The sequence below is a fragment of the Otolemur garnettii genome, unplaced genomic scaffold (genome assembly GCF_000181295.1).
Source record: "Otolemur garnettii isolate 467f Iridium unplaced genomic scaffold, OtoGar3 scaffold00006, whole genome shotgun sequence".
Lineage (NCBI taxonomy): Eukaryota > Metazoa > Chordata > Mammalia > Primates > Galagidae > Otolemur > Otolemur garnettii.
Genome location: NW_003852401.1, coordinates 21,211,711 through 21,226,025, shown reverse-complemented (window position 1 = coordinate 21,226,025; position 14,315 = coordinate 21,211,711). Strand labels below are relative to the sequence as shown.

At 35.2% G+C, this 14,315-nt stretch overlaps 1 protein-coding gene across 3 annotated transcripts in view; it reads left to right on the top strand.

Annotated features, from left to right (window-relative positions):
- The window catches only part of RIC1 (RIC1 homolog, RAB6A GEF complex partner 1), a 150,252-nt gene that overhangs the window by 88,918 nt on the left and 47,019 nt on the right, over positions 1-14,315 (top strand). For 2 of the 3 annotated variants that reach the window (XM_003782896.1, XM_023508279.1), the window contains exons 5-8: positions 1,195-1,337; positions 1,654-1,790; positions 6,065-6,156; positions 12,847-12,935. In XM_003782896.1, the coding sequence (XP_003782944.1) occupies positions 1,195-1,337; positions 1,654-1,790; positions 6,065-6,156; positions 12,847-12,935 (461 nt within the window). The remainder of the gene's footprint in view (positions 1-1,194; positions 1,338-1,653; positions 1,791-6,064; positions 6,157-12,846; positions 12,936-14,315) is intronic. The other variant, XM_023508275.1, reaches the window with a different exon arrangement.

Here is a 14,315-nt window from a genome sequence, read left to right as displayed (position 1 = left end):
GTGGCTGGCGCCTTAGCTGGTTGAGCTATAGGCGCCGAGCCGATTAAATTATTTTTGAAGTATACTCTTAAATATGAAAGGAAATTTAATAGCATTTAATAGAATATTATATACACATTATTTGTTCTTTCTTATACAGTATTTTAATTTTTATAGCATTTGAAACTCTTGACCACTTCTTCTAAAATTCATCTTATTCTCCTGGCTTTCTTGAGTTTCTACTGATTTTTTCTTGCTCTCTTTTTCTTCACTTTGCCAGTATCTTTGCATTCTTATTTATGGTTTCCCCTTTCCTCTGCCCCTTTCTCTCTTCTTTCTTCCTTTTACTAACATTTAGTGCCACATACATTCTAGCACTACCCTAGGTGATGGGCATACAGAGGTATGCAATACAAGACTTTTACTTCCCCAGTAAGTTAATGTTAAGTATCTTTGCAAATATTGATAAATGTTGAGATTATGCCATGTAATTATTTTTCAATTCTTGACTGAGGTCTTTTGAAGAGAGACTATACTTAATCTGCCCTTGGATATATAATGGAGTATAGTACCTATTATAGAGCATGGGCTCAATAAATGTTCATGATCCCTGAAAAATACATTGGTCTAGAAGTATGCTCTCCAATGTAATAGCCACTAGTCACATGAAGTTATTTAAATTAATAAAAGTAAATAAAATTAAAAATTCAGTTCTTTAGTTGTACTAGCAATATTTCAAGGATATAGTCACCAAAGGTGGCTACCATTTTCAGATAGTATAGATATACAGCATTTATAGCATTACTGAAAGTTTTATTAAACAGTCTCAGAGGATTGTTAACCTCTACATTCCATGGCTCTAGATTGTCTCCTGTCATTAGTTATATCTGTCCATTTTATGGTTTCTCTGCTTTTTTTCCTTGTCAGTTACCACTTAATGCTTCCATCTTCTAATTTGCTATTTTAGTATTTCTAGTTTTTAACCCAAATTTATCAAGTTTGTGACTCTGGCTGTCTTTAGTCTTTCATTGCTTCCAGATTTTCTGATTCTAGATTGAATTATATGTAGGTAAAGTGATGCGTAGCTAACTTGCTGATAAATTTTTGTAAATGCTTTCATGATTTTTTTGCATAAGTATTTTCTAAAGCAATTATATTCATACTCATTGTTTTCTCAGTGTACTCTACTTAAAAGCTAATTGATTCTACCTACAGTTTGCAATCTGTGCTGGAAGATCTCCTCGTTGCCACTTCTGATGGACTTCTTCATCTTATTCACTGGGAAGGAATGACAAATGGAAGGAAAGCTATTAATCTTTGCACAGTACCATTTTCAGTAGACCTGCAGTCATCCAGAGGTAGTTATACTTTCTGTATGAAGTAGAACCAGTTGTTTAATAGTTGATATCTAGTTAGATAACTTCTGTGGATGAACATTAATTGTTTTATCCTTTGGAATTAATTATGCAAGGAGAGGAAGAAAACATGAGGTAGTAAGAGAGAGTGAGAGAGGTTACAGCCATTCAATAGGAAAGGATAGTTTAATTGTTTAGGATTATTACATTATTATTTTTGCCCTTTTACCTTAAAAAGTTTGCAAGCAAAATATGAAAGAACAGTTTACTGTATTATTATTTAAATGATCCTGTTTCATGTTCTTATATTTTTCATCAGTAGGTTCATTCCTGGGCTTTACAGATGTACACATCAGAGACATGGAATACTGTGCCACACTTGATGGGTTCGCTGTTGTGTTTAATGATGGTAAAGTTGGATTTATTACACCAGTGTCAAGTAGATTTACTGCAGAGGTATGGCTTATTTTCTTGGAATGTTTATTTTCTTTATTTTACATTGATTAATTTTACTTGTTATTAAATTTTTCTCTGTTTATTCATAAAAGGTTTGAGGAATTTTTAAGTTTTTAATCAAAATTGTACATATAGTATAAGTAGACACAATTCTATTAGACATGTTTTAGAAAAATGATGATTCTTTCTCATGTCATGCTATTTTTCAATTTTCAGACAACTGCCTTTTTATTCCTTTGCTGGTTATTTTGATAACATACCTACACTAATGAGTATTTTCTTTTATTTTTAGGTTTTAGTATTCCCACCACATTCACATATTCTTTCCATATTTTATATCTAGTCATTTTGATTAGGTTACTGTTTGTTAGATTGTTATCAGTGTGTAAGCTCTTTTGTTTGTTACCTGTGCCCTGTAGTGTATTTTTCCTTCCACTAGGAATTAATAATTGTTTTTTTCTTTACATTTGTTTCGTTTTCATGTACTTGCCACTTACTCAGCCTAAAACTGTCTTAGTTTCTTCAAGTGTATTATGTTTTCAATGCATTTCTTCTTCTTAAAGAAATTTCAATAAGAAATTTATGCTTTCTGACCTGCTCTAAACGGATTGGTTGCTTACTACGATCCACCCTTAACACAGCTGTATTTTTCGGTTTTCCATCATCATCCTGAGGATTCCCTTTACTTTCATTTGTGTGAGATGCTTTGATAGCTAATGGATTTTGCTTCTGTGACAGAGACTCAAAATGAAATTGAATTCATTTGGTGGGTTTAATCGACTGTCGTCTTTAATATAGGATGACCTGAGTGAGTTATTTCCTTGGGAGGCATCTGTTTTAGAGTCATTCCCTTTGCCTGTCCCTTTTTTCCCCCTCCACGCCCCTCTGTCTTCAGTGTTCCTGGTTACTCTAATAGTCTAGAATTTGAATTACAGAAAGGTTATGAGGGTCCAAATTCAAGATGTGAATCTTTACTTCCCATCCCTGTTTCCAGCATGGTCCATAGACCTCTGGAATTGTGGGTTTTTCCAAAGAAAAATGTCCAGTTTTATATTGGAGTGGAGGTGAATTTCTTGGCTTTTCAGTATTGAGAAAGTGTTGTGGGAGGGACCCAGCTGCTTCTTAGATGTGTTTTAAACCAATGCTACTGGTTTTAGCACAGACCTTTATTAGAGACAGTTGAGTTCTCAAGCTTGTTGTGTACCTTGCAAGGTAAATTTAGAAGTTTCATAGCACGCTTTACTGCCAGTTAAGGATTTTACTCATCCGTGTGCCTTCTAGCTTCCAAAATTTTGTAATACTGCCTCTTCTGCCATTCTTTGTCTTTGCCAAGTCATACTTTAAAAAAAAAAATCTTTTTTGTTGTAAAGATTGGGATTTTAGTAGTCAGTGAAGCTAAATATTCATATTCAGTCTGTTTTCTTTTAATTGGAAAGAATTTTAAGTTTTTAAAGTTCTTTTTGGTTGACATTCTAAATATTGTTTTTAACATTAATGTTCCTAATGAATATTTCCCATTATGAGCTTTATTCAAATAGTAAGGCACTAAATAATACATTTGTGATAACTTATATCAATATCTAATCAATAAGAAAATTTTGAGAAAGGAGAAAATCTCTCTCTTTTTTTTTTTTTTTTTTTTTTTTTAACAACGTGTGTCTATAGGTATACAGGGCTGTCTGGAAAATATCCAGCCCCATATATCTCCTTTTTTCATATTGCATGACTGGATACTTTCTAGACAGCCCTCATACATATTAGCTAACGTAATTATGTCTGGGACTTAAATATTTATACTGAAAACAAAATTATTAGGGTTGAAAAAGTGCCTGACTCATTTCTGAGTACTTTAGAGTTAGTTCAAAGCATGTTGATGGCATTTATTAGTATGTGATTAAAGAAATTTTTCCAATAAATTAAGTATTTAAAAATAATGAAAAGCACATGGACATGATTAAATAGGTTACAAATAGAAAATGTAAATCTCAAGAAAACAATACATATTGTATTACTGGTAATTAAGAAATGACTAAATGGCATTTAACAGATATGTTAAAATATGTCAGATTATTCCAATCCCTTGTTGAGAATTGTTCTGAGATAAAACCTGAGGACTTAAAAGAGCTAGAGAAAAAAATTTTTTTTAATTTGCTCAAAGGCTTTGGAAAGCTAAGAAGACAATCAAGGACTAGGTGAAAGGAGGCTGGAGACATAGTATTTGAGTCTATAGTGAGCATGAACAAACTAGGCTATATGTACCAGCATGGATAGACTGCACATGTTAAGTGAAAGCAGATAAATACACGAATACCTGCTGTGAATCCTTTTTATGAAAATTAAAGGGGAAATAGAAACAGCAGTTTTAAATTAGAGTATATAGGACTGCATGTCTAAAGGGTAATGGTTTAAAGGGAAAGGGGAAGTTAGCACCATGTAAGTCTGCATATTTGTTCCTTGGGCACTATTGGAGGACTTTTGGGTGCTAATAATTCTTAGCCTGAGTGATAATTCCAGAGATGTTCACTTCATGCTACCCACATATCGTTGAGATGTACATTTTTGTTTTGTGTATTACTTAATGTGCTATCATTCATAATAGAAAAGGTTAATTATTTTTAAATATACCAGTGTCTCCTATATATAACTTGGGAGACAAAACCCAAAATTCTTACAGTAGCCTTTAAAGCACTATTTGGCCTCTTATTATATCTCTTACCTCATATACTACTTTTATTTGCCTGGTCCACTCCTCACAGGCCTCTTTGCTATTGTTTGAACATGCCAGAAATGCTACTACAATAGGGCCTTTGTATTTGCTTTCTTTCAGAACTTTCCTCAAAAGGCACTTTCATAAGGAAACTTGTTTAATATTATACTCTTACTCCATATTCCCTCTTCACCATAATTGCTTTATTTTTTAATAGCATTTACCAAACTCCAACATACTGTAATACTTTCTTAACTTTTCTATCTCCTAACACAAATGTAAAGCAGGGATACAAGTAGGGATTTTGGTGTGTTTGGATGCCTGCTGTATTCTCAGCATCGGAGCAGTGCCTGATGAATTTCAGGCTAACTAGTGGTCCAAAGAAATAACATCAATGCTAAGTTGCCATTTTCTGTTATGTAAAATGTCTATTTTTTACCATTAAAATGAAAAAATAAATAAAATCCACACTAAAAAATTGAAATATTCCATATTGAGACAGTAGATTAAGTGTATTATGGTTCAGAGGGTTATGATTATATTCTAATGTTTACTGTCAAGATCTTTAAAAAAGTTTAAGGCTAGAAGGGGCCTAATGAAAAAAATAAAGCTCTACTATTATTTATTTAAATGTTTAAATTATTATAGTGTGCTACTTTTGTGTTTACTATTAAACTAATAATCAGGACCTTTCCCTTGGAATCATAAAATGTTCGTGACTAGGCAAATAAGAATAGACAACTGAGCTGAAACTATTCTGTATTTGTATACAGAATTAAATAGCATATAAGCTTAATAATGTCATTCATCCTTATTGAATAGTTGGAATTGTACTAAATAGTTTACATGTATGTTCTCCTTCAATCTTTGAAAGACCCTGAGAGGTAAGTGAATTGCAGATAAGAAAACTGAAGCTTGGAAAGGTCAAATAATCATTTTAGGGAGAAAGGAGACCTGCGCTGTTATGTCATACTGTTAACTATTTATATTGTAAAGCAAGGGAACTACAGGGAAGTGGTAAACAAATCACGAATTACTCCTAAAGGATAAACTAGATAAAATTTACTACCTTCCAGCGACTAGGAAGTTAAACACTATGTGCTAAGTGATGGGAATAATAGTAGGCAAGTTAGATGTTGTTTCTGCTCTTAAGAAGTTCACATTCTAACAAAAGTTCCTCTTTATTTAATTTGAATTTCCATTTTCTAGCATTTTTTAATAAATAGATTAGCACTGGATTGAACTTAATTTTTTTTTTTTTTTTTTGCAGTTCTTTTGGCCAGGGCTAGGTTTGAACCCATCACCTCTGGCATGTGGGGCCGGCACCCTACTCCTTTGAGCCACAGGCGCCGCCCTGAACTTAATGTTTATTGAATAATTAATGGAAAGCTTGAGGTTATAAGGGAGAATATATAGGTGGTGGTCCTGATGGGATATTTTGCTATGTAGATAAAATAAAGCCTTATGAAACTGAAACTATATGTTTATTGAAGGAAAATTACAGTGACTAAAGTAAATTTAGGGGAATGCTTTTTAAGCCTTAACTTTTTTTTTTTTTTTTTAATAGCAGCTTCATGGGGTTTGGCCACAAGATGTTGTTGATGGAACATGTGTAGCAGTAAATAACAAGTATCGACTAATGGCATTTGGTTGTGCAAGGTAATTGACAGAGAACTTTGAAGGATTATTGCCCAAAATAGTGTTTTTCAAATATAAGATATCCTTACTGGCTTGGCGCCTGTGGCTCAAGCGGCTAAGGCGCCAGCCACATACACCTGAGCTGGCGGGTTCGAATCCAGCCTGGGCCGCCAAACAATGACGGCTGCAACCAAAAAATGGCCGGGCGTTGTAGCGGGCACCTGTAGTCCCAGCTACTTGGGAGGGAGAGGCAGGAGACTCACTTGAACCCAGGAGTTGGAGGTTGCTGTGAGCTGTGATGTGACAGCACTCTACCCAGGGGGATAGCTTGAGGCTCTGTCTCAAAAAAAAAAAAAAGATATTCTTACTATGCTTATAAATCTTATCATGTTTATCATAATTCATGAATCAGCCTTAATATGAAATATGAAAATGTTTTATTAGATTGAAGCAAACAAAAGTAAATGGCAAATTTTAGAGGTAGAATATTTTAATTTATACAACTGAGCTTTTCTTTAGTGGTAGAACATCAAAATACAAGTTAAAAGAATAGATAGCTAAAACTTAGATTTTTTATTGTTTAAAAGAGGATGTGGAAGATATTTTTCCTTTTTAAAATCCTTGTTAAGACATCAGTATTGGCTTGGCACCTGTGGCTCAAGCGGCTAGGGCGCCAGCCACATACACCTAAGGTGGCGGGTTGGAATCCCCAGCCTGGGCCTGCCAAACAACAATGATGGCTGCAACCAAAAAATGGCCAGGCGTTGTGGCGGGCGCCTGTAGTCCCAGCTACTTGGGAGGTTGAGGCAGGAGACTCGCTTGAGCCCAGGAGTTGGAGGTTGCTGTGAGCGTGATGCCTTGGCAATCTACCCAGGGGGATAGCTTGAGGCTCCGTCTCAAAAAAAAAAGTTAACAAACAGATAAGGTTTGTTAACCTTTGTTAACAAACAGATTTAAAGCTCACACACATAACAAGCAGTTTTTTTAATTCACATGATGAAGATTTTAGAAATAAAATTGAGTAAAATTATTTATTGATCAAATATCTGTGTGGCTGTCATTACCAAAACAGTTCTAAACATTTAGGATACATTAGAAAACAAAAATAACCTGACTTTGTTGAGCTTATATTTTAACTTAAATAAAAAGATTATTTCACTCAGCTGTACAATGCCTTATAATGTGTATAGTGTTTTTTAGTTTTCAAAACTCTTTTTTAGATATAAAATTCCATTTTACCCTCAATGAGATGTGATTGTTTTATAGAACCTACATCTAGCATGATCTTTAGCTACATAATCTCCATGCATGTATCAAAGGGGTTTTTTAATATTATAAGTGTTCCTCATATTGTAAATCATTTTCATTTACTCTCAGTAACCTCTGTGGAAAGTGGCGGATCCTTATCATTGACTTCAACTTGTTTTCAATACATTGCTTCTCACTGAGCAGTTAAATGTAGAGATATATATGTACGTTTAACTTAGTATAAGAAAGAAATGTGTTTTTTTTTTTATATTCATGAATTTAGGTGAATTGTGTTTGGAATTTTTAAATCTATGTTTATGAATACTTTTTGCCTATACTTTCCTATTTTTACTCTGATTAACCAAGGCTGTGCTTTTCTCATGAACAAGTTGAAGAAGGAATCCTCTCTTTCAAAGATCTTTGAATGTGTGGTAAAGTCTGTCTAGAATTATCTGGACCTGGAATTTTCTTCTTGGGACTTTTTTGGACTGCTAATTCCGTGCAGTTTTAACAATAGATTTAAGAAGATTCAGATTTTCTTTTTCTTTCTTTTTTTTGATAAGTATACCATTTGGGGCTCGGCGCCTGTGGCTCAAGCGGCTAAGGCACCAGCCACATACACCTGAGGTGGCGGGTTCGAATCCCCAGCCCAGGCCCGCCAAACAATGATGGTTGCAACCAAAAAAATGGCCGGGCGTTGTGACGGGCGCCTGTAGTCCCAGCTACTTGGGAGGCTGAGGCAAGAGACTCGCTTGAGCCCAGGAGTTGGAGGTTGCTGTGAGCTGTGATGCCCTGGCACTCTACCCAGGGTGATAGCTTGAGGCTCTGTCTCAAAAAAAAAAAAAAAAAAAAAAAATATATATATATATATATATATACCATTTGGGAAAGATTCAGATTTTCTGTCTCTTAAGACGTCTTAGTAAGTTGTATATTTCTAGGAATTGGTTTTTTCCACATACACTATGAAAATTTATTGGCATAATAATGTCCTTTTTAACTGTAATATTGTGAAATAAAAACATTTGTGCAAAATAGTATATAATTAAGATATTTAGTTTAACAAATAATTGCAGTACAAACACTCATTTGATCACAAATGGATTAAGAAGCAGAACATTGCTTCTATCATCAGCTCCCCCTACTGCTTCCCAATCACAGCTCCTTTCTACTCCCTGACTCACTTAGTAACATGTTTTCTGTCTGTTGTAATAATCTTTTTTACCACTGTGTATACATTCCTGAAGAGCATAATTATAAGTTTTGCTCAATTTTTAACTTTATGTAAATAGAATCATATTTTATGTCTTCTTTCAGTCAACATTGTGAGATTCATCCATGTTGTTTGCCAGTAGCTGTAATCATTTTTAAAACTGATTTATAAATAGTGTCCCAGTTTTTGAGAATATAATAATGTGTCTACTTGGCTACTGATGAACATTTCTATTATCTCTTGGTTTCCAAACAAAGAGACATTCTCTTATATAAACCCAGTAACTTTATGTAACACAAGATAATGCTGTCTCTAATAGGATCTAACACCCCATTCATATTCAAATTAACCCAGTTGTCACCAAAATATCTTTTATGGCTCCTTTGTTACAGCCAGACTCCATCAAGGTGCATTGATTATATTTGTTTATCATTTCTCCTTAGTTACCTTACCTCTTTTTCTTATTTTCATACCATTAACTTTTTAAATGTCTAGGTCTATTCTTTATAGAATGTCCTCATGATGACATTTAGTAAGTTTCTATGATGCCTGTAATGACTAAGCTGGAAGCTGGTTCTTGGTGAGTAAATATAGTCAAATGACTGAACAGCTCAAACATCAGGCTTAGAAGAGCATTTAGAAAAAACTCACATACAGGATTAGTGCCAAGTGTGCACTTCCCACATTACCGGCATTCAGGGCTAGCTAGCTCCTGGTACCAAGCTATTAGAATCTGGATAAGGTACTCCAGCCCTAGGCGATGTGATTAGGAAGTACTAGCCTTTTCCCCAGGAAATCTTGGCTTACAATCTTTCAGTCACCTGTTTTCATCATATGGGAGACTCCAGGCTCTCCTGCTGACATTATCCTGGGGATAGGGTTAAAGTTTTCTGACTGTAGCTGTGTGACATGACATAAACTAGTGGCTTCTAACCCTGATCTGCCAGCACTTACCTTGACTAATTGCCTTGAATACCAGGCTATTGCTGCTGTCCTTAAAGTTCTATAAGAAGCCAGCTTGCTTTTAGGATGCCAGTTTGCAGAGGATCAGTCTTGAACAACCTAACTCTTTTAGATTTAAAGGTTTTTATTAGACTTTGGTTACACATTTTTGTCATAGGTTATGATGTGTACTTGCTGTCGTATCATTCAGCAACAGTGTCGTCCCACTATGAACAATGTTATTTTGATCACTTATGGTGACAGTAGCCATATCTGTATTACAGAGATGATTTTTGGTTTGGAATTAGTAAGTAGTATTTTTTTTTTTTTTTTTTTTTTTTTGAGACAGAGCCTCAAGCTGTCCCCCTGGGTAGAGTGCCGTGGCATTACAGCTCACAGCAACCTCCAACTCCTGGGCTCAAGCGAGTCTCCTGCCTCCGCCTCCCAAGTAGCTGGGACCACAGGCGCCCGCCACAACGCCCGGCTATTTTTTGGTTGCAGCCGTCATTGTTGTTTGGCGGGTCCAGGCTGGGGATTCGAACCCGCCACCTTAGGTGTACGTGGCTGGCGCCTTAGCCGGTTGAGCTATAGGCGCCGAGCCGTAAGTAGTATTTTTTAATGAAAAATACTTTTCCTTTCATAATGAGCTGGAGAAATTGAAAGAAAAATAATTTTTAAAATATAGGCATTATAGGATACTTAAAAGATTGTCAGCCTTTCATAGTAGTGACTTAGCACCTCTTTCTTTTATTATAAGTATTTAGACTCTTAGAGTTCAGCAGCCCAGGGTTAGCAGTTGATAGTTGGCAGATGCAAAGCAAAAGCAACTAAATATACCCACTATCCACTTTGTGTTATCTCTCAGAAAGAATCTATTTGGGCAGGTAGCTGGAAATCTTTTCCTAGTATTTAGCTTCTGACTAAGGTGGAATAACAAATCATGTTTTTTTCTACCCACCTAACACAATCAAGAAAATTAACAAAAATATGAAACAACTGTTTTCAATTCAAGGCATGAGGCATAAGGTAACAAAAGACAATGATCCATCAAAGATGATAAGACAAAACAAGCTCTGCAACTGCCTCTGCTCTCATTACTTTGAGAGTATTTCTAGGGTGCAGCACAACACAGAGAAAGGGAGACAGAGTACGTGGAAATAAAAGTAACACATTAAGAGAAATCACCCAAGATGAGACATAGAGAAGAAGAATAAAAAAACAGCATCAGTGAGCTGTGGGACAACCATGAACAGCCTACTATTTTAGGTACTCTTACTTAGTCCCAATCCTTGAGAAGAGGTAGATCCTAGCTGGCAAAGAAACAAAGGAACAAAGCTACTGTGAGGAAACCATCTTATTTCTTCTACCATAAAAGTGCCAGAACATTCTCACAGTCTAAAACAACTGTCATACTATTATTTACAAAAGCAATCTTGGATTAAAAAGTGTTTTAAATGACCCTTGAATGGTGCAAGGATTAGGCGTACCTATAACTTTTGACTACCCCAAATTTGTGTTATAGTTTCTGTTAACTAGAAGCTTTATTAATGACATAAACAATCAATTAACAATGTATTTTATATCATGTTCATATTACAAACTGTAAAAAAAAGTGTTTTAAAAAAGTTTGTCTTTTTCATTATTGTAGTGTTGTAGTAATGTTGCAGAAGTAGTCAACTTAAGTAGAATCCTCATTTCAAATACTGAATGCACATTAAATTATTTTATTGTTGGGGATTCATTTTTTAATGATCATTATAGTTCAATTTTGGAAATGTAGCTTAGAAGTAATAGATATTTTTACTTTTGGTTTCAAACCCCTCATAAATTTGACCCTTGTAAAAATTGACTTTGTTTTTGAGATAGGGTCTTAGTCTGTCTGCCAGGGTGGAGTGTAATGGTATGAACACAGCTCACTGTAGACTTCGACTCCTAAACTGAAGTGATCCTCCCGCCTCAGCCTTCCAAGTAGCTGGGACTATTGGCATTCACCACCCTCACTCCCAGCTAACTTTTTTATTTTTTGTGTAGATATCCTTCCAAAGAGCTGGGATTATAGGCACCAGAGCAGTCACTAATCTGAAATTTGTACACTTTAGCTCTTTACAGTATTCCTACCACAAATTTATTTAATTAGTAACATATATTTAACTATTCTATATGCCAAATATAAAGTATATATAAAATATAAATATATACATATATATTTACTATGCTTTATATATAGAGAGAGCAAATATATGTTTATATAGTTGACCTTTGAACAACATAGAAAGTTAATGGCACTGACCTCCCTCACACTTGAAAATCTGCCTATAATTTTTGATTCCTTAAAAACTTTTTAACTACTAATCTACTGTAGAAGCCTTATTATTAGCATAGAGTTGATTGTTTTATATTGTTATCTATAGATATGTATATATATAATGTTCTTATAAAATAAGCTAGAGAAAAGAAAACATTAAGAAATGATCAGGAAAAGAAAATATATTTACTGTTCATTTAGTGAAAGTGAATCATCAAAAGTTTTCAGGCCCAGCACCCTTACTCAGAGGTTAGGATGTCAGTCACATGCACTGAGACTGGCAGGTTCAAACCCAGCCCCGGCCTGTCAAACAACAATAACAACTACAACAAAAAAATAGCTGGGCATTGTGGCAGGCTCCTGTAGTCCCAGCTTAGGAGGCTGAGACAAGAGAATTGCTTAAGCCCAGGAGTTTGAGGTTGCTGTGAGCCGTGACACCATGGCACTCTACCAAGGACAACATGATGAGACACTGTCTCAAGAAAAAAGGTTTTTATCATCTTCATGTTGAGTAGGCTGTAGAAGAGGAAGAGTCGGTCTTATTATCTCAGGAATGGCAGAGGGAGAAGAAAATCTGTGTGTAAGTGGACCCAGACAGTTCAAACCATGTTATTCAGGGTCATCTGCATTTACTATCCATGTTAATGAATGCGGCTAAAGTCCATTCATTTTCAGTGCTAGGTGCTGTAATACTCTAAGACTATACTAGCTTATTTTTTCTTTCTCTTGTTGCTGGACATTCAATTAAACACAATAGTACAGTGAGCATGATACATGTTTCTAATAAACATTAGACAAGAATTCTGGGATATAACGAAGAATGAAATTGCTAGATTAGAATATGCATTTGTTCAAATTTTTAGATGATCTCCAATTATTTACAAAATGGTTCTGTTCTAGTTTATACTTTTACTAGCAGAACAGAAGAGTTCTGATAATAATGATTTTCTATTTTGTGTTTTGTATTTGTGTTTTTTCACTCAAAGATTTTTTGTTTTCACAGTGGTTCTGTGCAGGTTTATACAATAGATAACACCACGGGAGCCATGCTGCTGTCTCATAAACTAGAGCTAACAGCAAAGCAATATCCTGGTGAGTTGGTTTTTTGTTAGCATTTTAATGTATGGGTAATTCTGAGTATAGTGAATGCTAGTTTAAACTAAACAGTACATACCATGCTGCTGGTCAGATACTGTAGGGCACATAACAATATTCCGTGGTAACCCAAGGATTTCTATGTAACTAGAGGGGCTCCAGGGATATTTCTTTTATTCATTCAACAAATATGCTAAACACTGCTCTAAATGCTGTATATACAATAGTAAACAAAAATCTCTTCATGAACCATTGGTGAATCTTTGATATGCATAAGATTATGGCTAAACTCTTTGGTCACTGGAAATGCTTTTGATTGAAACTAATAGAAAACTCAACTTACTATGGCTTACAAATAGAATTTATTTTCTCAAATAGCAAGAAATCCAAAAGTAAGCTGCTGTTGGCCTTTTGTTCACAGTCACAAGTTAGCTCCTGAGCTCTAGTCATTTCTTTTGCAATTGAGTCAAGAAGAAAGGAGGGGCTCAGCACCCATAGTATAGTGGTTATGGTGCCACCCACATACACCGAGACTGATGGGTTCAAACCCAGCCTGAGCCAGCTAAACACCAATGACAACTGCAACAGAAGATAGCCGGGCGTTGTGATGGGTGCCTGTAGTCCCAGCTATTTGGGAGGCTAAGGCAAGAGAATTGCTTAAGCCCAAGAATTTGAGGTTGCTGTGAGCTGGGACACCACGGCACTCTACCAAGGGTGACATAATGAGACTCAAAAAAAAAAGAAGAAGAAAAGAGGAAGCAGGACATATCTGATTTTTTGATCAGGAAAGCAAAACTTTTCACAGAAGCATCCCCACCTCCTATATTCCATTTAGGATTCAAGGAAAACTTGGAAAGTGTTAGTTTTTTCAAGCCTTTATGGCAGAAGTGGGCAAGGGAGAAGGAAGATACACAATAGGTGAATAGGTATTAGATTAAACAACCAATACTGTTAACACATACTTGGGATATAAGACCTTTTGTGAAATCCGTTTCTTGGTTCAGTCTACATTTAATGTCTCTAAATTTTACAGTACTATTGGGTTAAAAGAAATGCTATAAGTTCTTTTTATTAAGTAGTTCTAAACAACTTAATAAGTATCTATGTGTTAGTAACCTACTAAAACTTTTTTTAACTAGAGTAAATGGAAAGAAGTAATATTTTCATCTCATTGTTAAATATAATATTTTACTAATGGAATTTGTCTTCCTGATGGTGCCCATAGCTCGGTGAGTTGGGCTCTACCCACATACACCAAGACTGACGGGTTTGAACCCTGCCTAGGCCAGGTAAAACAACAATGAGAACTGCAATAAGAAAGAAAAAAAATAGCTGAGCATTGTGGTGGGCACTTGTAGTCCCAGCAGCTTGGGAGGC